Below are 22,396 nucleotides of genomic sequence, written 5' to 3'. Positions count from 1 at the left end.
CAGACAGGAGATAACAGACAAAAGATTTTAATCAGATTTACTTACTACGCAGTATAAAATTAAAGGAACTAAGAGTAGGTTACATAGAACAGTGCACTGTATCAAGGTACCTATATTAAAGCTAGCAAAAGAAATAGTATTGATTAGGAGTCAAATGTAACTTACTACTGAAATGAGGATAACGTACTGTCTCGGTTTTGTAAGACAGGTGTCTGCTAAGGAAGGCAGAAGCCCCCTTGAAGTGGCAGATATAACCCCTTTTCCCTCCAAGTTATTATATTTTGAAATCAAGGGCCTTTAGGCAAAGATGTGGGAAATAGGAATAACAGTTCTTTACTATTATATATATAACCAGTCAAACAAACAACAATAACTATGGCAGTAACAGCAAACAATCACAAACCCAGTGCCAGCCTTCTCGGCTGTCAGGCCCTTTCCCCTCGGGTGCAGTTCCGCTCGCAGCCGGCAGGGGCGCTGGCGGCTCCCGGTGAGCAGGGCAGGTGCGATGGTTTCCCCGCGGCTGCAGGGGGCGCTCCGGAGCGAGCTCGGGGAGCACGCGGCACCGGTGCCCTGGGATCCCGGGAAGGGATGGAACAAAGGCTTCACAAACCCCTGGGCAGCCGGACCCTTGGGAACAGCAGGCTGGAACGGCAGGCTGGAACGGCAGGCTGGAGCTGCAGGGACGAACACAAATCCCGGGTGGCAGGCGAGATGTATCCAGGTGGGAGAACCCCACAGAGGCCCAGGCAGGCAGGGCGAGCAGGGCTACAGCACAGCGAAAGCTCGAAGCAGCAGCAGCGGGGCAGGGCAGCCGCAGCCCGGCCTCCAGCAGGGCAGGGAAAGCGGCTTTTGGGGTCCCGGCGTTGTTTCCAGCAGGAAGAGAAGAACGGCCAAAAAGAAGAAACAGCAGCTCCTTTCTCTGCAGCTTCTCTCTCCGGACGCTCAGAGCGAACTGCCCCCACACCCAGGTGTAGACAAAGGAGTAGCCAGGCCCGCCCCACCCCCCTTTTTGTCTTTCTTAAGTACAGCTATTTGTCCCCTAGCAACATGCCTATGGGAGAAAATTCCTTTAACAGGAAAAAAACTAAGACTAAACTGAAACCCCAACACGTACACAGAGTTCTTTTACTCAGCCTCCAGAGGAGTAATTGCAAAGCAGGCATCCCTGTTCAGGGAGAAACTCCACACATTTCCAGAAAAATGTGCAGAAGGTTTCTGCTTTGTGAAAGTCTGGTGTAGCTTTTATAGTTTGTAAAGTGAGGTGTCTGTCAGTCAGAAATCCAGCTTATCTTTCCAAAATTCACTTCATCAGTAAAGATGTTTATTGGCAGTTGGGAGATGCCAGACTAATGTTTACCGAACAACTCATGCCAGACTAATGTTTACCAAAACAACTCATACAAGACAGCTTGTCTTGTCCTGTTTGATTTATCTGACCAGTTAACAAGCTACAGATAAGCTTTTGTGGGGTTTGAGATGCCCTACTACAGGGAAAAAACCCAGAAAATCCAAGTTTTCTGGAGTTTATATTGTTATTGAGCTGTGGGGAGGTTCTCCATGCTTCAATGGTGGAAAATGCCAGGCCTTTGCCAAGTGCTGTGCCAGCCCCGGATGAGAAGCTGGGGCACCCCTCAAGTCTTGGCAGTACCAAACTCCCCTGGCAAATAATCAGTTGAAATGCTCAGATTTTTGCAAAACTATTTATTGGGGGATCAATGTGAGAAACAGAGCCGGTAGCATCTGGCACAGTATGTCCTGTTGCAGTCCTGGCTGTGGTCTCCACAAGCAAGGCGCTGGGTTTTGGTGGCTGGAGTGCTTGAGGGTGAGGAAGAAGAAGGTCTCTTGCAAGCTCTGGGCTGCTGAAGTGTATGCAAGGGTTGCTGTGGGGTCTTAGTGGTGCTGGGGGTGCCACTGGCTCTGTGGCAGGAAGAGCGTGCTGAGTACTGCAGGGGCATACCAGCCCAGCCTCCAGAGCCCATTCTCCAAATCCCTGGAGGTCTGGGGTTGCGCCACATCACCAGAGCTCTCTGTGGTGGGGAACAGGGAGGAAAGCATGAAGAGGGGGTGAGTGTTGCCTCCTTCTTTGTGGGAACCTTGGGCAGCTGGGGACATGGGGCACCAGGAAACCCAAGTATGTAAGGGATCCCAAGCACCCTTTGTCCCAGAGTGCCTGTGCCCAGGAGCCCCCTCCCTGTACCTTGGCACAGGATGAGCTGTAGCATCTTCCAGGCAGGTTCTGTTCCATGATTGGGTTGCCATTGCAGTGGCTGTACCATTTCATTCTGCTGGGTGACCCCATCACAGTCAAGTGACCCTTGGTGGGCTCCATCTGGGGACACCAGTGATGCTGACAGTACTGGCTTCCACAGTGGGTGGGGCTGGGGGCTTGGCAGATGTCCTGCTGGCACTTGTCACCAGTGTCCCCAACTGGCTCAGCCAGGCTGAGCCCATCCAGCTGGACAGTGGCTTTCTGGATGCCTCCCTGGCTGGCAGGGATGAAGGCACCTTTCTCCATGCTGGGGAAGATCTCGGCTATGCTGGAATCCTTACAGGATGCCCTCAGGTCTTCCTGGCTGAGCTGGTAGTACTGGGTGGCCTCAAAGCTGGCCTTCACCTCCTGCATGGAGATGAAGGGATGCTGAAGGGCAGCACTCGGTGTGATTCGCTCATGCGAGTCCCAAGTGAGCATCCTCTTGACCAGCTCCACCATCCTGTACAAATCACAGCGCTTGGCCAGCTCCTCCTGGTCAGGATCAGGCATCGGGCAGACATTCACTACCACCAACTGATCCAGTGAGGAAAAGATATGCTTCCTCCTTTCCATCAGCTTTGCCATCACCTTCCCTGGTGGTTTGAGCTGCCAGGTACCAGTGGAATGTGGCACCCGTTGGAAGAAGGACCGTGTCTTCTGGGCAGCACAGAGTAGCTCATCCCGGGGTAGCCCCAAGGTGGAGCAGATGTAGCATACCTGGTCATATTCGTCATTGCCAGGGTAGAGTGGCCCACCCAAGTGAAGCTCGGCCATCACGCAGCCCAAAGACCAGACATCCACCTTCTCGCAGAAGGGCAACCCCAGCAAGATCTCCGGTGCCCGGTAGAAGCGGGTTTGGATGTAGGGCTCCTGGACATGGCAGACCTCAGGGAGGAGGATAGCCGAGCCAAAGTCAACAAGCTTGATGCGGAATGGATAGCGTGCATGGTCCACCAGCATGATGTTCTCTGGCTTAAGGTCAGCATGGATGATGGAGAGCTCCTTCAGCTTGACCAGTGCCACCAGCACCTGTGCTGTGATGGTACGGATGTGCCGGACAGGCAGCGGTGAGAAGTTGTTCTGCTTTTGGAAGTCAAAGAGGTTTTGCTGCAGCAGCTCAAAGACCAGGTAGGTCCAGACCGTGTCACTGAAGGACTCGAGGAAATGGATGATGTGAGAGTCCTTCGTGTTCCCCTTCCGCAAGGCCTGCAGCAGCCTCAGTTCATTCTTCACTATTTGGCCATCGTGATCACAGTTCTTCAGGATCTTGATGGCCACCATCTCCCCAGTGCTCCTGCACTGCCCCTGTATCACCTGTCCAAAGGTCCCCTTCCCCACCATGGCCAATATGTCATAGCACTTGGCACCTACCACCAGCGTCACCATGGTGGGTTGGCTCCTCACCAGGGGCTCAGGATCCTCCAGCTCAGCACCCAGTGGGGACTGGAGACACCTAACTGTCCCAACCCAGCCTCACAACACTGTGGGTTCCAACATCAACATGACAACACATGATGTCACAACAGAAGTAGCCTGGGTGGAGGAATCCCCAGAAACCCAACGCTGGCCCCCCCGAATCCAGCCCTGTTCTCCCCAAATCCATCCACAAACCCAAGAACACATCCCTGATCCCCCCAAAATGGATCCCAGCCCCCTGAAAACCCATTTTCAACCCCCTAACCCCTTTCCCTGGTCCACCAAAACCCATCCAAGTCCTCCAAAACCCATACACAGCCACCCAAAACTAAATTCTAGTCCACTAAACCCAGTTCCTTGTCCATCAAAACCTGTTCAAGCCCCCCAAGATCCATCCCTCATTCCCCAAAACCCATCCAAGGCCCCCAAAACCTCTCCCTGGTCTCCCAAACCCATCTGAGCTCCCCATGATACATCCCCAGCCCCCAAATCTCCAGCCCAACATAACCCACCCCACGCCCCTCAAACCCAGCCCTAACTCCTTGAAATCCACTTCTATTTCCCTAAAACACAGCCTAGCTCCCTCTCCCCCCCTTACTGCCAGCTCCAGAAAACCTGTCCCTGGCCCCCCAAACCCCATGCCCAGACCTCCTAGATATTCTCATTACTTTTTTGGGGGGTTAACATTTATTTCAGCCAAGCCAAGTGCAAGGACCTATTAAACACCTCTCCCATTTGATAGTAACATGTGGAAAGTATGCACAAAATCATTGAACACCGCCAAAAAAAGATTAATTTGGGGGAGTAAGGGAATTAAAGAGGGTTTGGGGCAGTAAGTGATGCTCCACCACTCTATCACCATTTTAGGGGATCGCAAAAGGTCCCCATGCTTGGTGGGGGGTTCATTGCTCACCACAGAGCTGGGGGCTCAGTGCCAGCTTACACAGCTGAAATATAAGGGTCCTCTCACCTCTGAGTCCCCCCACATTGAAACTTGGGGTGACTTCCATCATCACTGGCTGGTGGTTGAATTGGGGGCCCCTGGGGAAGAGCTTAACATAGGGTAACAGCATCTTCCTACCCTTGTGTTGGGTGATGATGGGCTCCAGTGGGGACTCCCCAGAGGAGAAACCCATGCTGGGCACCCACTGCCAACACTGGAATTTGCCCTCTGCAGCCCTGTTGATGTGGGGCTGGAAGTTCTCCGCCTGCTTGTTTTCTCCTTTCTCCTTCAGTTTCACCACTGCTGATGCCTTCGCACTGCCCATTGTCATCCTCCCCTCACTTTCCAACCCACTCCAAACCAAAACTACACCAAATTTTTGCAATTTGATTCTAGACCAGCATCCCAGAACTATATCCTTCTTGGTGGTCTCCTTCATCATTCCATCCATCCCCAGTGGTACAAATTCAATACTGGCACCTTCAACAACTGCATGCTGGTAGGTTTTGGTATCCTCTGGCTGACTGGATCCTCTGGTTGTTGCACTGAGACAGTGCAACCAACAAGTGGAGACGGTGAACCCGTGGGTCAATGGCTGCACCCACTCATCTCCCATTGTTCCCCTAGTTTTCAGCTTCAACTGGATTGTATTAGGAGATGACTTTTTCCTTCCTGCTGTGCCAATGATTAAGCTCCCGGGTCTTTCCCCACATCTCATTATTTTGGGGTCCCCCCAGACCAGATAGCAGGGTTGGAGCTCCCAGATTTTGGCAACTTCATCCACCCCACCCAGCTCTGGCCAGACCCAGTGGGCAGTTTAGGCAGCGATGACACACAATGGCTGCCCATCACCAGCAAGGTGATGTTGTCCTGCTTACAGAGAGGGAGAGGAGTTTTAGTGCTCTGTGGGTGTGACTAAGTTGTTATTCTGCATCATGTACATCATCACTAGTTCTGGCAGGAAAACCCAGACTGGAAGCCGGCCATTTTTTCCTCCTTCTGCAAAGGTGTCAGCATCAACCCCTATGGATTCAGTCCCTCTGCCACCCTGCTGGTGCCCTCTCCCCTTTTTCCTCCAGAGTGCAGCCACAGATTATAGTGCTGAAACAGACAGTGTAGAAAACACGAGCTGACTGTAGTACTGAACTGACATTGCTGGCAGGGAGGCTGCCACAGCAAATGACTGGCAGGGGCGACCCCACAATACTGCAGAGTGTTAGAAGCAGCACCAGAAGCACCCATGCAAAACTGAGCTCAGTGGAGTGGTAATGCAATCCCTACTTGGATGACCTAGATGCCAGGGGGTTTGTTTTGTTACTGTTTTTCGTTATTTCAGGCTGGGGAGGCAGGAAATGTTGGCCACAGGAGTTTCCCTGACATCTTGCCTTGGTTCCTGATGACCACATGTGTGGTGTGTGGGAATGCTCACCATACTTTGTCTGGTGAAGTCATGTGGACACAATATATGGGAAGCACCAGCCATCTTTTTTTTGTTCCCAGTGGTGAACACCTTTCTGTGGGTGAAACACCTTCTCTTTTTGTACACTTTTGCTTTTGCTATTAGTACTGCCATTGGTATTGTGCATGTCTTATTCAGTTCCTTTGTGCTTTTAGTAAATTGTTATCTCAACCCACAATTTCTGGCCTTTTGTCCATCCCTTACCAGAAGGTGTGGGGAAAGGGGAGTGGCTTACTCTCCATCATGTAACCCTGAAGCTGAGAGGTCCTGTGGGACCCTGGTTCCGCCCACATCCCATTGTCCCTCCCATGACTTACCAATTCCAAACCACAGCAGCTTCATCCCTGTGCCATTGTCTTGGGCACTCTCCTCACAGGCAGTACCTTTTTCCCTAGAAGGTGCACCTTTAGGTGCTTGACTGTGACTGGCCCAGAGGCCTTCAGGCATCTTTGGCACAGATTACCTCAGGAGAGTGTATTTCAAGGGCCCAAAAGGACCTCATTGGGCTTTGGGAGAGCTGCTGTGTAGACAGAGGAAATTAGATAGCTGAATCCCTTGCCTGGCCTGTCAGAGCACCCTTCTGCTGTGGGACTGCTGAGGGTCAAAGAACAACAGGTACCAATTGCCACAGCAACAATGCAACATCAGCAATACCTCACCAACCGGGACTGCGGAATCACCATCACTCTGATGGGATGAGTCGTAAACTGGAGAGTCAGGGAACATTCAAACTCGCTTACCCTCTAATAGCCCTGGCCCTAATGGCTAGTCCAGTAGAGAGTGGAGACTGACAGTGGACTGAATGAAGTCCCACCACCACTGAGTTCTGCTGTGCTGGACATGCTGGAACTTTGGTACAAAGTCCAAGGCAGCAAAATGGTGCCACCACTGATATTGCCAATGCATTTTTCTCCATTCCTCTGGCAGCAGAGTGCAGGCCACAGTTTGCTTTCACCTGGATGGGCATCCAGTACATCTGGAATCGACTGTCCCTGGGGTGGAAGCACAGTCCCACCATTTGCCACAGACTGATCCAAACTGCACTGGAAAAGGGCGAGGTTCCAGAACACTTGTAGCACACTGATGGCACCGTCATATGGGGCAACACTGCATACCAGTGGTGTGCAGAGGAAGTTTTTGAGAAAGGGGAGAAGATAATTCTAATCCTTCTGAAGGCTGACTTTGCTGTAAAACAAAGTAAGGTCAAGGGACCTGTTCAGGAAATTCAGTTTTTAGGAATAAAATGGCAAGCTGGACATCATCAGATTCCAATGGATGTGATCAACAAAATAGCAGCTATGTCCCCACTGACCAGCAAGAAGGACACACAGGCTTTCCTAGGCACTGTGGGCTCTTGGAGAATGCATATTCCAGATTACAGTCAGATGGTAAGACCTCTCTATCATGTAACCTGGAAGAAAAATTATTTCAGGTGGGGTCCTGAACAACAACAAGCTTTGGAACAAATTAAACAGGAGATTGTTCTTGCAGTAGCCCTTGGGCCAGTCAGGACAGGACAGAATGCAAAAAAGTGTAGACAGGGAGAATGGTCCTTCCTGGAGTCTCTGGCAAAAAGTACCTGGAAAGACATGAGCACGATCTCTTGGGTTCTGGAGTCAGGGATACAAAGGATCTGAGGCCTGTTACACTCCAACTGAAAAAGATATTTTAGCAACTGATGAAGGGGTTCGAGCTGCCTCAGAAGTGATTGGCACCAAACCACAACTCTTTCTGGCACCCCAGCTGCCAGTGCTGGGTTGGATGTTCAAAGGGAAAGGCCCTTCCATACATCCTGTCACTGATGCCACATGGAGCGAGTGGATTGCTCTGATCACACAGCAAGCTCGAATAGGAAATCCAAATCACCCTGGGATCTTGGAAGTCATCATAAACTGGCCCCAAGGTGAAAACTACAGATTATTTTCAGAAAAGGAGAAGGTAACACATGCTGAGGAGGCCCCACCATGTAATCAACTACCTGAGAATGAAAAGTGATATGCTCTCTTCACAGACAGTTCCTGTCATATCACAGGGATACACCAGAAATGGAAAGCTGCTGTGTGGAGTCCTACACAGCAAGGTGCAGAAGCTATTGGGAGACAAGGAGGATCCAGTCAAATAGCAGAGCTGAGAGCCACCCAGCTGGCTTTGGATATCATTGAACATGAGAAATAGCCAACACTCCATTGCGGCCGGATTGGGGTCTGTGGCTCAGATCCAGGAAGCCGTGACCGACCCAGAGAGAGTGTCCCGCAAGGGACAGTCTTCCAGAGGTCTATGGCGTTCCCTCAGCCACCAGGGTGCCTTCGCAGAAAGGTGCCTGTCTCAGCAGGCTGTCAGCTCTTTAGTGATTTCAGCGAGAGTGACTTCAGCTCTTGTTCTGCGAGGCAAACCCCAGGCTGGACCAAGAGGAGAGAGACGAGAGGCTCATTTAGTAGTTCCACATGAGGCAGCTTTATTAGTCCGCACCCCACGAAGGGGAGGTTAGGGATGAGCTCTCCAAACTCAAAGGGGGAGAAGGGTAGCTTTTATAGGGATATAAGTGTGGGTGTGAGAGGGTAGAAGCCAATGGGTTACAAATAATCTGCATAGGATCTCCCAGAGGATCATGGTTCTTGTTTTCTCTCACCCTCACCGCAAAGTGCTGCCTTTTCCAAGGGGATCTTGCTGGGAGGTTACGCAATCTCCTTATCTCAGCAGGCCTCTCTCCAGGGCAGGGGCTGGGCATACCCCACAACACTCTACCTCTACACTGACTCATGGATGATAGCAAATGCTCTGTGGGGGTAGCTGACACAATGGAAAAGGGCCAATTGGCAGCACAAAGAGAAACCCATCTGGGCTGCCAAAGTGTTGTGAGGCATTGCTGTCCAGGTAAAGAAGCTGACTGTGAAAGTCTGTCACGTGGATGCATGCGTACCCAAGAGCTGGGCTACTGAAGAACATCACAACAATGGACAGGTGGATTGGGCTGCCAAGATTGAAGTGTCTCAGATGGATCTGGACTGTCAACATAAGGGTGAGTTATTTCTGGCTCAGTGGGGCCATGACACCTCAGGACATCAGGGAAGAGATGCAACATACTGATGTGCCCTGTGACCAATGGGTGGACTTAACTATGGACACTATACCCCGGGTTATCCATGATTGTGAAACGTGCTGCAATCAAGTAGGGCCAAGCTGGTAAAGCCCCTGTGGTACGGTGTACAATGGTCAAAATATAAGTATGGGGAGGCCTGGTAGATTGATTGCATCACACTGCCACAAACCCCCCAAGGCAAGTGCTACATGTTACATGCTACTTGCTTGACAGTGGTGGAAACAACCACTGGGTGGCTGGAGACGTACCCTATGCCTCATGCCACTGCCTAGAACATCATCTTGGAACTTGAAAAGCAAGTTCTTTGGAGGCATGGAACCCCAGAAAGAATTGAGTCAGACAATGGGACTCATTTCAAAAATAGCCTTATGGACACCTGGGCCAGAGAGCATGAGATTGAGCGGGTGTATCATATTCCCTGTCATGCACCAGCCTCTGGGAATATTGAATGGTACAATGGACTGTAAAAACCACCTTGAAAGCAATGGGTGGTGGTGATGCCTTAGGTTTTAACTTTTATATTTTTCAAATCCTGTACTGCCTAGTGTGTAACTCTGAAGTTTTACGTGGCCCGTTAACTACTGTTTTCTCATGCTGGTTAGACATAACAAAGCCTCTCTAGGTTTGCTCTTCAAGGACACCTCGATCGTCCCAGGCCCCAAAATGTGTAAACTAAAAGGCTCTGAAGAGGAGGGGAAGACTTGGGGTAATTACATCATGAACTGAAGTTAAAATTGGAGAATTAACCCTGACATGCAAATGGACCGAACTTATAAAAGTGTGAAGAACCCGTGACCCAGGGTCCATCTTGGGCATAGCCTTTGGACTGCCCAGGGTGTACCTTTGAAGGCCCTTCAAATAAATACCTACTTTTATTCTCTTATTTTTGTCTAGCCTATGTTTTTAGGTAGCCACTTCAAGGCATCAGTGGGACCTTCAAACATTGGGATCTACATTTAGCAAAGGCCACCTGGTCAGTTAATACTCGAGGCTCTACCATTCAAGCTGGCCCTGCCCAATCAAAACCTCCACATACCGTAGAAGGGGATAAAATCCCCATGGTGCGTATGAGGAATGTGTTAGGGAAGACAGCTTGGATTAGTGCTGCCTCAAGCAAAGGCAAATCCATCCATGGGATTGTTTTTGCTGAAGGACCTGGGTGCAGTTGGCGGGTGATGCAGAGGGACAGGGAAACACAATGTGTCACTCAAGGGGATTTGATTTTTCAGTAATGTCAAATTGTATAATATTGGTTGCTGAATGATACTGCTACTGTGTGCCATAACTACCGTGGACCATAATAGACTGCTCCAGATACACCAGTCATGAGCTCCTAATGCAGCAACCAGCTGACAGCACACCAGCCCTTCTTCCCTGGAAGACATCTATACTGTGGGCTAGAACCTACAGTCATGGACTAAATGAACTCAACAGACATCTTAAAGGGACAGACACTGACTATGGAAATGATACCTGTGCTTGTGTATATTTTTATACATATGTATGTGTATATGTATATAGGTAGGAGGTGTATGATCTGGGCATGATATAGGTGGTATAAAATAGGGGGTGGATAATGCCTTGGTTTCGGCCATAAAAGAATTAATTTTTGCAGTAGCTGAGGGAGCATGACTGTGGACATGTCTAAGTGCAACAACTGAGGCACGGACTCAGACCAGCAGCGATACTGAGACATTTATTCAGAGGAATGAGCTGGTTTTATGCATTTCTTCAAGACACAGTATTTCCTTATATGGTAATTTTCACTAAGCAACCTATGACACATTGCCATATCAGCAACACACTTCTTTAATATCCTTATATGAGGCTGTTCAGGTGTTTGGCAGCTTCCGGCAGGCTCCTTTCCATAGAGCAATGCCGTGTGGCATCTCCGCCCCTCAAGGTCAGGCAGAGACAAGCTTCTCTGTGCAGCCATGGCATTCTGCAGGCATGTCCCACAGTCTGTAGCTCAGTTCTATCTTATCTCTCCCCACATCTAAGGGCCTATTCAATACCATCTTGCCTCATTGCCAGAGGTGGAGGTGAAGGGACTCTCTCTGGCTTCTGAGAAGGGTGGAGTGAGCAGTGGGGTGGCACCAGCCATGGTCAAGTCACATAGGGTCAGGCTTGGTGAGCATTTTGCATGTAAGTCACCATTTCTTTGTACAATTTTGTTATTAATATCGTTGATCCTGTTCAATTTCTTAGCTCATTGTTTTCAAGTAAATCTATCTTAACCAATTATCTTTGCCTTTGTGCCTCCAACTCTCCTCTCCAACCATCCGTGGATGGAAGAAGGGGCGGTAGAGGAAGGGAGTGCTGGCACAGTTTTGGTGGGAGCACTAAATTGGGGAATAATGTTCCTAAACCATGACACCCAGCTGATGGACTGTCTGGCAGCTGGCACTGCAGGCATTTCCCACTCTGCTTTCAGAGCTGACATTCAACAGAAAGTACCAGGATGACTGGAATATCAAGGAACCCAGCACACATTTTATGTTGCTGATTTCATTCCAAGTGTTTCCAATAACCTCCAGTCACCCTCCTCCAATGCTCGCATTTTAACTGACTCTAAGAAGCGATTGTAGTGGGTCGGACACACTGTTACCGTGCATTCCTGAAAGATCCAGGGGCGAGACCGGTGCAGCCTTTTCCTTCGCCGCCTGGCTACAGCAGCTTTACACCCCAGGGCCAGAACCTCATCTGCTTCACTGCCTGATGATGAGTCATCAGGCAAAGGCAACTCTGAGACTCTGGGAGCGAATAGAGGTGGACGGAGAGGGGCACTTTGGCTAGTTTGGCTAGGGGCAGAACAGACAGCACAGACTACAGCCGGCTGCACTGCAGTTTGAACAGCAGCCTCTTTATGGGATGCCATCTCAGCCGATCCCGACCGAACTGGTACTGGAGCTGCTGCAACCGTCTCCGGGACTGTAGCCGCGCCCGGCGCTGCACTCTTCTCCTCCACCGTGGCAGCGTTCGGCACCATTGCTGGTCCCCGCGCTGCAGCCGTGCCCGGCACCGCCACTGGCCCTTGCTCTGCTGCAGCATTCAGTGCCGCTCCGAAACTGCTGCTGTTTCTCGCTCCCTGGCCGCGTTTGGCGCTGCTGCCCCCGGCCACTGCTCTGCAGCCACAGCTGCACCTGCACGGCAGGGTGCCTCTGGCGTCTGCAGCAGCTGCTTTTGCAAGCTGAGCAGTTCCTCCAGCTGCCGGGATATGTTCGATAACTCTGTCAGCAAAGGCAGGTGCTGTATTAAAAGGTCAATGGCTTGGTTCTGCCACTGCGCAGAATAGTCCAACGCCAAGGAGGGCAGCGGACCACATCCAGGCAGTCTTGGTGCAGTCACGCCTGGCGCTACACCGGCTACAAAGGGACATCCGGCCAGCTTTTGCTTCGCTGGTGCATATGCAAATGGGCTAGGAGCTGCCACGGGAGACCAATTCGCTAAACCGTTAATTTGTGACCTTGGATAAGCCATGGCCACCACCGAGCCAAGCAACAAGGCATACTGCGCACCCTCCCGCTGCCCCGACACCCCTGCCTCTGCCGCTGCGGGGTCCCTGGGGGCCGCGGAGTCCTGCGATTGTGCAGGGTGAGGCGGCGCAGGCTCTGCCTGTGGAGCCGAGTCAGCGGGGTCCCCCTCGGACATTCCTCCATCACTCACCACCGAAACAGGCAAGCCAGCCCTGCTGCCACAGTCGTGGTCGGTTGGCAGAATAAATAACGAATGCCAGGTTTGGTATAATTCTAACACTGCTGGGTCCCCAGATGGGAGCTCGTGCCGGACAGCACAGCCAAGTTCCTGCCATAAGGCAAAGTCCAAGGCAGTATCTCTGTCCATGGAAATACCTTTTAAGGTAGCCCAATCTAATAATTCCCGAACTGAGTTTTCAGGAATGGATGTGTGCAATATACTAAACACACCTTTCCAGACCATTACCACAGTGCTGGTTTGTGAGCTGCTGTTCGCCATTTCTCAGTCACGTTGGACCTCCCGGTCCTGGTGGGGAAGGGGAACAGCGTACCTCTAGAGAAATTCGGCTTGACTCGCAGCAGCAAGACACGTCAGAGAGTGCAGGTCCTGTCGGGGTCACCAAATATTACTGCAGGCCTGGGCCCTAGGGTATATCACTGTGTCCCGCAGCCATAGGGAGGAGGAGGAGAGAACATCCAAAAGGCAGGAATTGTGCAGCAAGATTGATGTATTTAATTATTTTACAAACTCTTTTATAGACTTTTTTCTTCACAGTCTAATTGGACAAAGGATCAGCCACCCCTTGGAGTGGTTGGCTAAAATCCTAAAACACCCATTGTCAAAATATTTTTCTACTGTACCATAAACAAGACTTTTCAAGGTTGCAGGTGGCTTGGTTGTTTACATACTCTGCTACCTCTTCTGTGAGAGAGAGAGAAGTTTCTCACGGACTTGGAAAATAGCAAGAAAATCCTTGCTAGCAGCATTTTTGTATCTACAACGTGGTCTTGCCCGTGCCCACCTCTCCCTAGCCTTGCATTGCCTCTCATGCCAAACCACTACACCCATCCTCCGCCTTGCCTTGCCTACTCCTTTCTTGCCTTGCTACCCCTCCCTTGGCTGTCCGTCCTTTGACTTTCATTGCCTTGCCTACCCCTCACTTGCTTTGCCTTCCCTTTCCCATCCTTGCAGTGCCTTGCCCTCCACTCTGCTGCTTTGCCTTGCATACCCCTGGCTTGCCTTGCCTTGCCTAGCCCAAACTTACATTGCCTTACCAATGCCTCTGTGTCCTTCCCTTGTCCTTCCTGCCACTCTACTGCCTTACGTTGCCTTGCTTATCCATCCTGTACCTTGACTTCCCCATTTTTCCTGACCTTCCCTTGTTTTGCTTGTTCCTCCTATGACTCTCATTACCCTGTCTACCCATCCCTTGCCTTGTCTATCCTTTCTATTGCCTTACCAACCTTTTTGTATCATTCATTCATGCCTTTCCTACCCAACCTTGCATTTCCTTGCCATTCCTGACCATTCCTTGCCTTGCCTAGCTCAACTTTCTACTGCCAACCTTTTTGTATCATTCCCTTAACCTTCCTACTGCTCCATTTCCTTGCATTGCCCTCTGTTGCTATGACCCAGCCCACTGCGGGGCTGGGGCAGCTAGATGACAATCAATCCGAGCCACTCCCGTAGATCAAGTTTCCCCAAGACACAGACTTGGAGGGTGGGTCGAGGGGCGGCTCAGAAGCTTAAGCCACGCCCCCTGGGGCTGTGCCCCGGTCCAAGTTGCCTCCCCCGTTTGGGAAAATTCCCTCTTACTCGGTTGTTCATTGGTTCTTTGTTGTATCTCCCGCCTCCCAGTTTCCCCCATTGGTTCTTGTTGAATTGTATCCTCCCCCTAGCTTGGAACTCATTGGTTGTTTTCCCCTTTCCCCACAGTTTTCAAATCCCCTATAAAACTGAGGGAAAAGCCTCTCGGCGGGATCCCAGATTAAGATCATTGCCATGTTCTGGTTGCGAAACTTCTGACAATAAACCTGCTAGAAGCCAGACCAGAATGGCCTCTCTTCCTTTACCTCCGATCTAACGCAAGCCTATATCATCGGCTCTGTGAGAAATGAGACAACTCTTAAAAAGATTAATTTATTGAAAACAGAAAAATTGAAAAATTACAGAAATTAAAAATATATAAAAATTTGGGATCCTATGGCTCGGTAGATGGTATGCCCCAGGAGCGCAGGGATATGAGATCTTCTGGCTGAGACAGCACTAGACCTCAGGCAGAGAAAAAAACTTGCAGTGCTGGGTTGACTTAAAAAAATTACTAAAAGCCCCTTAAAAGGGGTAAGGCTTTTAATGCCCAGCACCGACGTCTCCCACAGCTAGTCTGGAGAGAGCAAGAGGGGAAGAGAGAAGAGAACTCGCCTCTCAGCTTCGTCCTTTTTACAGTTTTTGCTCCGCCCCCAGTCAGCCCACAGCCCGCCCCTTCGGTCCAAGGCGATTGGTGCTTTCCCTTTGATGGATCATCTCTGTCCACCAATGCCTCATCGTTGTCAAGGGGGGGGTGGTATCAGTTAGAGATAAGGGAATACAATACCTTCATTAAAATTCAGGTATTCAGGTTGCCATGGAACTTGCCTGCAGAGTAATGGCTCTGTAGCTAAAAATAGCTGCTGGCTATTAAGACTGGGTGGGGGGTTTGGCCTTGGAATCAAAATGCAAGTGAAACACCTACAAAAAGTATTAAAATACATCCAACACACCTCAAAACACTTGTAAAAGTATACAGTAAACACAGGAAAGGTAACTCTTATGGTGTACCAGTGGTTTGTAGCTTGAAAAGGGGCAAGTTTGTGATTTTTAACTGGGAAAATTTTAACTGGGAAGGGTGCAACTCTATTAATACACTTTAAACAAATGGAAACACTGATAATGGAACTGGATTTTTGTACCTGGGCTGATGGGTTAATTGTAACATTCAATTTAAAAATAATTAACTCAAAATTAATTACTTAAAGCACTTAATATACAAAGACCAAGCACAAATAGGGATTTCATGTATGACAGGCTCCTGCCATGTTTCCTCTGCAAAGAAGCCGGCGAGCGCACCCAGCCAGCGCCTTTCCTGATGCCGAGGTCACTTCTGCAACGCACAGAAGTAATGCAGCTGGACTCTCTCTGATCAAGGGTATGCCAGAGCTCATGCCACAAGCACAGAACTGTGTTAGCCTTCCTCACCCATCCCCAACCTTTACTTTCCTACTCTTTTTTTCCTGGCCTTGTCTTGTCTTGCCTTGCCTGTCCCCCATGACTCCCACTGCCTTGCCTACCCCTCTTTTGCTTTGCCTTGCCTTTTCTACCCAACCTTGTATTTCCTTGCCATTCCTGATTATCCCTTGTTTTGTCTTGTCTACCCACACCTTGCATTGCCTAACTGACCTCTCTGTGTCCTTCCCTTGCACTTCATTCCCTCCATTGCCTTGCATCATCTTACTCATCCATCCCTCATTTTGACTTCCCTACTCTTTTTTTCCTGGCTTTGCCCTGACTGCTCCTCCTGTGACTTTCACTGCCTTGCCTAACTGTTGACTCTCTCGCCTCACCTTGCAAACACAACCCTTGCCTTGCCTTGCCCAGCTAACCCTCCATTGCCTTTCATTGCCTTTCTTACTCATCCCCCGCTTTGACTTCCTGTTTTGAGTGATCCAAAAAATGTGCATTGTATTCCATAATTCTTCTACATCAATCTGCACAGTTTGTGTTACTGTCCCTTAGGATTTTCGGGGCCCAAAGTGGAACCACAGTGTTTTACCCTGGGTTTGAGAGATGAAGGGTTAAGAGGATCCCTTTAAATGATGAGAACAGACACACACAACTCTCTCTTTTATTGTCCTGGCTGCCAAGACACTTGCGTGGGGCAGGTTTTCCCCAGCTGAGGCAGTGTGAGGTAGAAGCTTTCTTTTATTCCTCTCTGGTGTTGGAGAATTTTGTAATACCTTATCAGACACTGTTGCCACGGTAACTACTGTTTCTGGAGCTGGAGAAAATGTTTCTTCGAAATTTTTCTTCCTGGTTCTTTTGTGCTCTCTCCACCCAGGACAACCAGCCATGGCACCCCTCCCAGGAAAATTGGAACCCCTTCTCTTCACAAAGTCCAGCTGCTGCCCTAGATCCAGCTGCCTGCCATTTTTACTGAGGAGGAGTTGGCGTCTCCCAACAAGTTCCAGCATCTACCCCAGTTCCAGCCACCACTGCCGATGGAACTGCTGCCACCAGGAGAGCCCCTGTTGGGTGGTGTGGAACAGACAACCAGGCAGCATTGACTCTTGCTTTCAGACAAAAAGAGTTCTTCCAGCTTTTTGTTTTATCCCTGTTTCCCATTAGTTGTTGTTTGTGGGAAGAGGGGGCTCGGGCTGAGATGTTGTTTTTGCTTTGTTCTCTCTCTCTACCTCATGGTCCAGAGAAGTAGGTTTCTCTGCCATTTTATCTTTGTCCCCTGGGCCTCATGGTCTTCTATGGAGGCCACCATCTTGGTGGAAGGGCTTCTCCACCATATTGTCTTTGTCATTGGGCCACATGGTTGGCAACAGCCGCCACCATCTTGCAAGAAGGTCTTCTGTGCCATTTTGTTTTCATTATTATTGTGGGAGGGAGTGTCTTGCCTTAGAGCCTTTGTCCTTTTGGTTATTGCTATTTCCTTATTAATTGCTGTTCTGTTTTTTAGTAAACTGTTATTTTTTCACTTTTCTCACACTGGTGAAAGGGGAGTGCTTAAAACTAAAGGAGAGTAGCTTGTTTGCCAGGCTCCACCCTGGAAATTGTCTTAAACTAAGACAAATTTGGCACCCAACTAAAGGGGCTTGATAGAGAAAGGGACAAAATGACAATTTTGTCCAAAACATTTGAATATTAGGTACAGAACTCCTGGGTCACCATGCTGCTGGGTCTAGTCATGTGGCACTTCCCTTTGTATATGTGTCCATATATGTGGAGCCATTTGCCCACCACGATTTCCTGTTTCAGATCAGGGAGAGAGAGAAACCAAGATTGCTTCATGGATGCACTTTTTGATATCAGTCTATCGAAAGATAACATCAGTGACAATGAAGATCATTTGGGATGTGTATTCACTGTTGTTTGCCTGTCCTGGTCTGGGCTGCTGCTTCTGGGGGTTTATTAATGATCACACCCAGCCTGTTGGAGGAACAGGAGAGGAGGGGTTTTCCCAGCCTTTCACTTCCTTCTCCCCTTTTTTGAGAGTGTTGAATTCCCTCTCAATATTAAAGACACCATATTCTTGTTGCTAGTTCTGCTATGTCTCCTCTACAGTCTACAACACGTTTAGAATCAGGGCTGAGATTTCCAGTGGGGTTGTCCAGAGATGTGTCTCAGGGGTCAAAAATCATGACTGGCATGGAATGTAGGAGGATATAGGTCAGATGTTGAAGAAATGTTCTGCTCCAATGGTTTGAAAGTCCCCCCCTGAACAAATACAGAACACAGCTAAAGGAGCAGAATATTTGAAGGAAAATTACAGTGGCAGTTCCAGAAAGAAGCAGCTCATTGCTTTGTGCTGGGCCCTGGCTAATTCTTATCATCTGCTGCTGAATACTGTAGAGCAATACCTACAGCCAGAAGGGAAGGAGAACAAATCGGCAAATGCCATGGTCTCTCAGGCAGTTAAAATGAAAGGGCAGCTAAAGCCAATAGCCATCACCCCTGCCCAAAGGAGAAAATACAAGACCAAATCCTTTTGCCCAGTGGATGACAATGGGGAGACAGGACTCTCACAGACAGCAGAGGACTCAGAGCTGAAAATAATCACCAAGTCCTTGTCCTGAGAAAGTCTACACAACATGTGGAAAGACCTCACCTGACAAACAGATGAGCCCATATTGAGCTGGTTGATCAGAATCTGGGACACCACAGCTGACTACAATTTTGGATGGTACAGGAGGAAAGCACTTGGGATCTTTTTCGCCTGATGTGGGCATTGACCAGGGGATCACAGGAAAGCCAGAACCTCTCCACCTCTGAACATGACTCTTAATAAGTGTGAAGGAGAGATACCTTTGCCAGGAAGACTTCCAGCTGCAACAAGGCCTTTGGAAAACCATGGAGCAAGGAATCCAACACTTGAGAGATCTCATTGTGCTAGAAATAATTTTCTCAAATAGCGACTGACCCACTAACAGTCCAGACCATGTAAAATGTAAAACACTGATAGGTTTGAAACTCGCATGACTTGAGCCACAAGTACTGCCACTTCCTAGTGATGCTGCAGTGGGATGAGGAAAACAAGACATTGGGTGCTGTGACAAGAAGGCTGCAGACATAGGAAGATATTGTCCACACCCCAACAGCAGCCCAAGTCTCAGGCATGGAAACAGACCCAACTGAGCATATGCAGAAATTGGATGAGATGATTGAAGAGAGCCATCAGTAACTCAGAAAGGAGCTTAGGGAGGACATTTTTCATACCTTACCAGTGCAGACCAGGGTCTCTGCTATTAAGTGAGTAGTGGAAGCTACCAAGGGACAAGGTGGATCAAGTCAGGTTGCAGAGCTGAAAGCTGTCCAGCTGTCTTTGGATATCACTGAACTAGAGAAGTGGTCAACATTACCTCTACACTGGCTCATGGATGGTAGCAAACGCTCTGTGGGAGTGGCCGGCTGATTGTGAAACGTGCTGTGATCAAGCAGAGCCAAGCAGGTAAAGCCCCTGTGGTATGTGGAGTATCGGTCTAAATACAAGTATGGAGAGGCCTGGCAGATCAATTACATCACACTGCCACAAACGCGCCAAGGTAAGTGTTACGTGCTTACAATGATAGAAGGCACCACTGGATGGCTGGAGATGCACCCTGTGCCTCACACCGCTGCCTGGAACCCCATCCTAGGCATTGAAAAGCAAGTCCTGTGGTGACATGGCAGCACTGAAAGAATTGAGTCTGACAATGGGACTCATTTCAAAAATAAACACCAGAGCAAGAGAACAAGGTATTGAGGGGCAAAGCAAGGGATGCTCAGAAATGGCAGGGATATGCAGGGGTGGGTAGGAAAGCCAAGGCAAAGCCAGGGAGGAGAAAGGCAAAGCAAAGGACAGCCCGAGAAGAAAGCAGTAGGCAGGTAAAGGCAGTGGATGTTCACACAAGGTAATGCAAGGCAAGGGAAAGGTAGCAGAGGAAGGTAAGGCAAGGATTACTTTTGCAAGACAAGGCAACTGTGAGGCAGGCAAGCAGTGAGAGTCATAGGAGAAGCAAGCAAGGCAAAGCAAGGCCAGGAAAGAAGGGGTAGGGAGGCCAAGGTGGGGGGTGGGCAAGTGTAAGACAATGCAAGGCAATGGAGTGGTAGGAAGGGCAAGGGAAATATGTGGAGGGGTCAGTAAGGAAATGCAAGGTTCAGTGCAAGCTGGAAAGAAAAGACAAGGCAAAAGAGGGGCAGGCAAGGCAAAGCAAGGCCAGGGATGAACGTTGTAGCAAGGTCAAGACAGGCAATGTGCATGCAAGGCAAGGTAATGCAAGGGAGGGGTAGAAGGGCATGGAAAGTTGAGGGTTGGCTTTCTAAGGAAACGCACGTGAGAGGTAGGCAAGTGAAAGAGAAGACAAGGCAAGGCAGGAGAGGCAAAAAGGGGCAGGGAAGTGAAAAGTGGGGAATAGGTGAGCAAGTCAATCCAAGGCAATGAAGTTGTATAAATGGGCAATGGAGGGAGAGGGAAGGCTCTGTAAGGTAAAGGAATGGACGGTCAGGAATATTAAGGATATGTAGTAGTAGGGTGGAAAAGGCAAGGCAACAGCACACAAGGCAGTGAGATTCCTAGGAGAAGCAGGCAGGGCAAGGCAGACCAGGAAAAAAGAGGCAGGGAAGTCAAGGTGGGGAATGAGCAAGTAAGGCAGGGCAGGGCAAAGGAGGGACAGGCAAGGTAAGCAAGACCAGGGACAAAAGTCCTAGGCAGGTCAAGGCTGGGAATGTGAATGAAAGGTAATGCAAGAACAAAGGAAGGGTAGCAGAGCAAGGCAAGGCGAGGGTTGCCTTTAAAAAGCAAGGCAAGTAAGAAGGAGAGTAATAGGTATAGCAGGCAAGGCAAGGCATGACCAGTCAAAAAGCAGCAGGAAAGTCAAGGTGAGGGATGGGTGAGCAAGGCAATGCAAAGCAGTGAAGTGTTATGTTGGGCAAGGGAAGGACATGGAGGGGTCATTAAGGCAATACATATTTGGAAAAGGCAAGGCAAGGGAGGGGAAGGACATGGATAGCAAAATAATGCAAGGAAGGTATAAAAGAAGCAAGGCAAGGAAACAGAAATACCTGGCATACCTATCCCCCACCTTTCCACACACAGATTTTTTTTCCCCTGCACTTCCAGTGCCTTGCTTGCCCCTCCTTACTCCTGCAAGGCAAAGCAAAGCAAGGGCATGGTAGGCAGGGCAAGGCAAGAGAGGCATAGGCAAAGGAGAAATAGGTAAGAGAAGGTAAAGTAAGGGTAAGCTAGGAAAAACTAGGCAAGGTACTGAAAGCAAGGCAAGGCCTAGTGACTCAGAGTACCTTTCCTTGGAAAGCAAAGGACGTAGTCCCCGTGTTGGCAGAGCAGACAATAAAGTACCTTGGGGAGATAAACTCCAGCAAGACATTTCTGTCCTGCCACCTTCTGCATAGGAGCAATTGTTGGACGTGTTTGATACTGGAGGTGGTATCCAGCTTTCCGCTGGTAAGTTCCTGAATGAGAATGACAATGCTTTTTCACGGGAAGGAACGCATGTAGCCCCAGTGTTGGAGGTGCAGAGAAGCAGCTGCCTAGTGGAGGTCAAGGGTGGCAGCAACTTTCTGTCCTGATGTATTTGGTGTGGAAGCACTCCCTCAGTTTGCATGCTGATGGAGTTGGTATCCATCTTTTGAAGGCGGCCTCCTGAAAGTTTCCATTTGACATGCGGTTGCCACTTCTCAGAAGTGGCCTTCTGAAATTCTGGCAGTGCACCTATTTTGGGCAAGGTAAGCAGCTATGCTCAGTCTTGGTGTGCAGCTGATCTGGTGGCCAGGGGGCAGGTAACACCCAGTAACAGTGTTCTGGCACATTTGGATGGGATCAATGCCGGGATGTTTTGTGTTTTAGAGGATGGGATGCCATTTGTTTTGAGATGGGCTCATAGTTCCTCTCTTTGGCAAAGTAGGACATTTTGCGTCTGTGCATTGGGAGGCAGTTCTGTGGATTAGAGGTCTTGCACTGCTGCAGTGGGAATGCAAAAGCCAAGCTGGGGAGCTTTTTGCTCTGCTGCCTTTAGTGTGTGAGCGCTCCCTGCTGCCGTTCCATTTGGATCCTGACTCTGAGACTGAAGCATTAGGATGGTACCCAGAGCTGAGGAGGAAAGTGCAGATTCCAGGGTGTGTGCTGGTAGTTCGATGGCTGCAGTTGAAGCTGTAGGCAGCACCGACTTTCTCTGCTAGCACTCTTGTGAGCTCTGTTTTTGACGGATGTTTTTCAGGTTTGTAGCCGGACTGCATGAGAGTGAGAAGATTTCTAGGCGCAACGGAGTTCGTGTTGCCGTTTGAGCATCGTGCAAATACGAGATTGTACATGGAAGGGGAAGATCAGCGACATCTTTTTGTCCTGACACGGGTGATTAGAGAGCAAGGACGATTTCAACTTGGCTCTGCACTTGAGGTGGTTTCGAGCTGGGCTCGGTGCGTTTCCTTCTTTTGCAAGTCGACAGCGCCATCGTGTGGTTGTTGTGATGAGCGCTGACAGTGCCCAGGACGAAG

The 22,396-nt window shown here is 49.6% G+C and overlaps 1 protein-coding gene across 1 annotated transcript; it reads right to left on the bottom strand.

Moving 5' to 3' along the window:
- Positions 1-1,890: 1,890 nt before the first annotated feature.
- Positions 1,891-3,637, bottom strand: HIPK4 (homeodomain interacting protein kinase 4; the record flags this gene model as incomplete). The annotated part of the gene is made up of 2 exons (XM_082295584.1): positions 1,891-1,917; positions 2,171-3,637. The coding sequence occupies 2 exons, from the start codon at positions 3,635-3,637 to the stop codon at positions 1,891-1,893; spliced, it is 1,494 nt and encodes a 497-aa protein (XP_082151710.1).
- Between the last annotated feature and the right edge of the window lie 18,759 nt (positions 3,638-22,396).

Source organism: Coloeus monedula (genome assembly GCF_965178545.1).
Source record: "Coloeus monedula genome assembly, chromosome: 22".
NCBI lineage: Eukaryota > Metazoa > Chordata > Aves > Passeriformes > Corvidae > Coloeus > Coloeus monedula.
The sequence above is the reverse complement of the archived record's forward strand: the minus strand, read 5'-3'. Positions and strand labels throughout refer to the sequence as shown.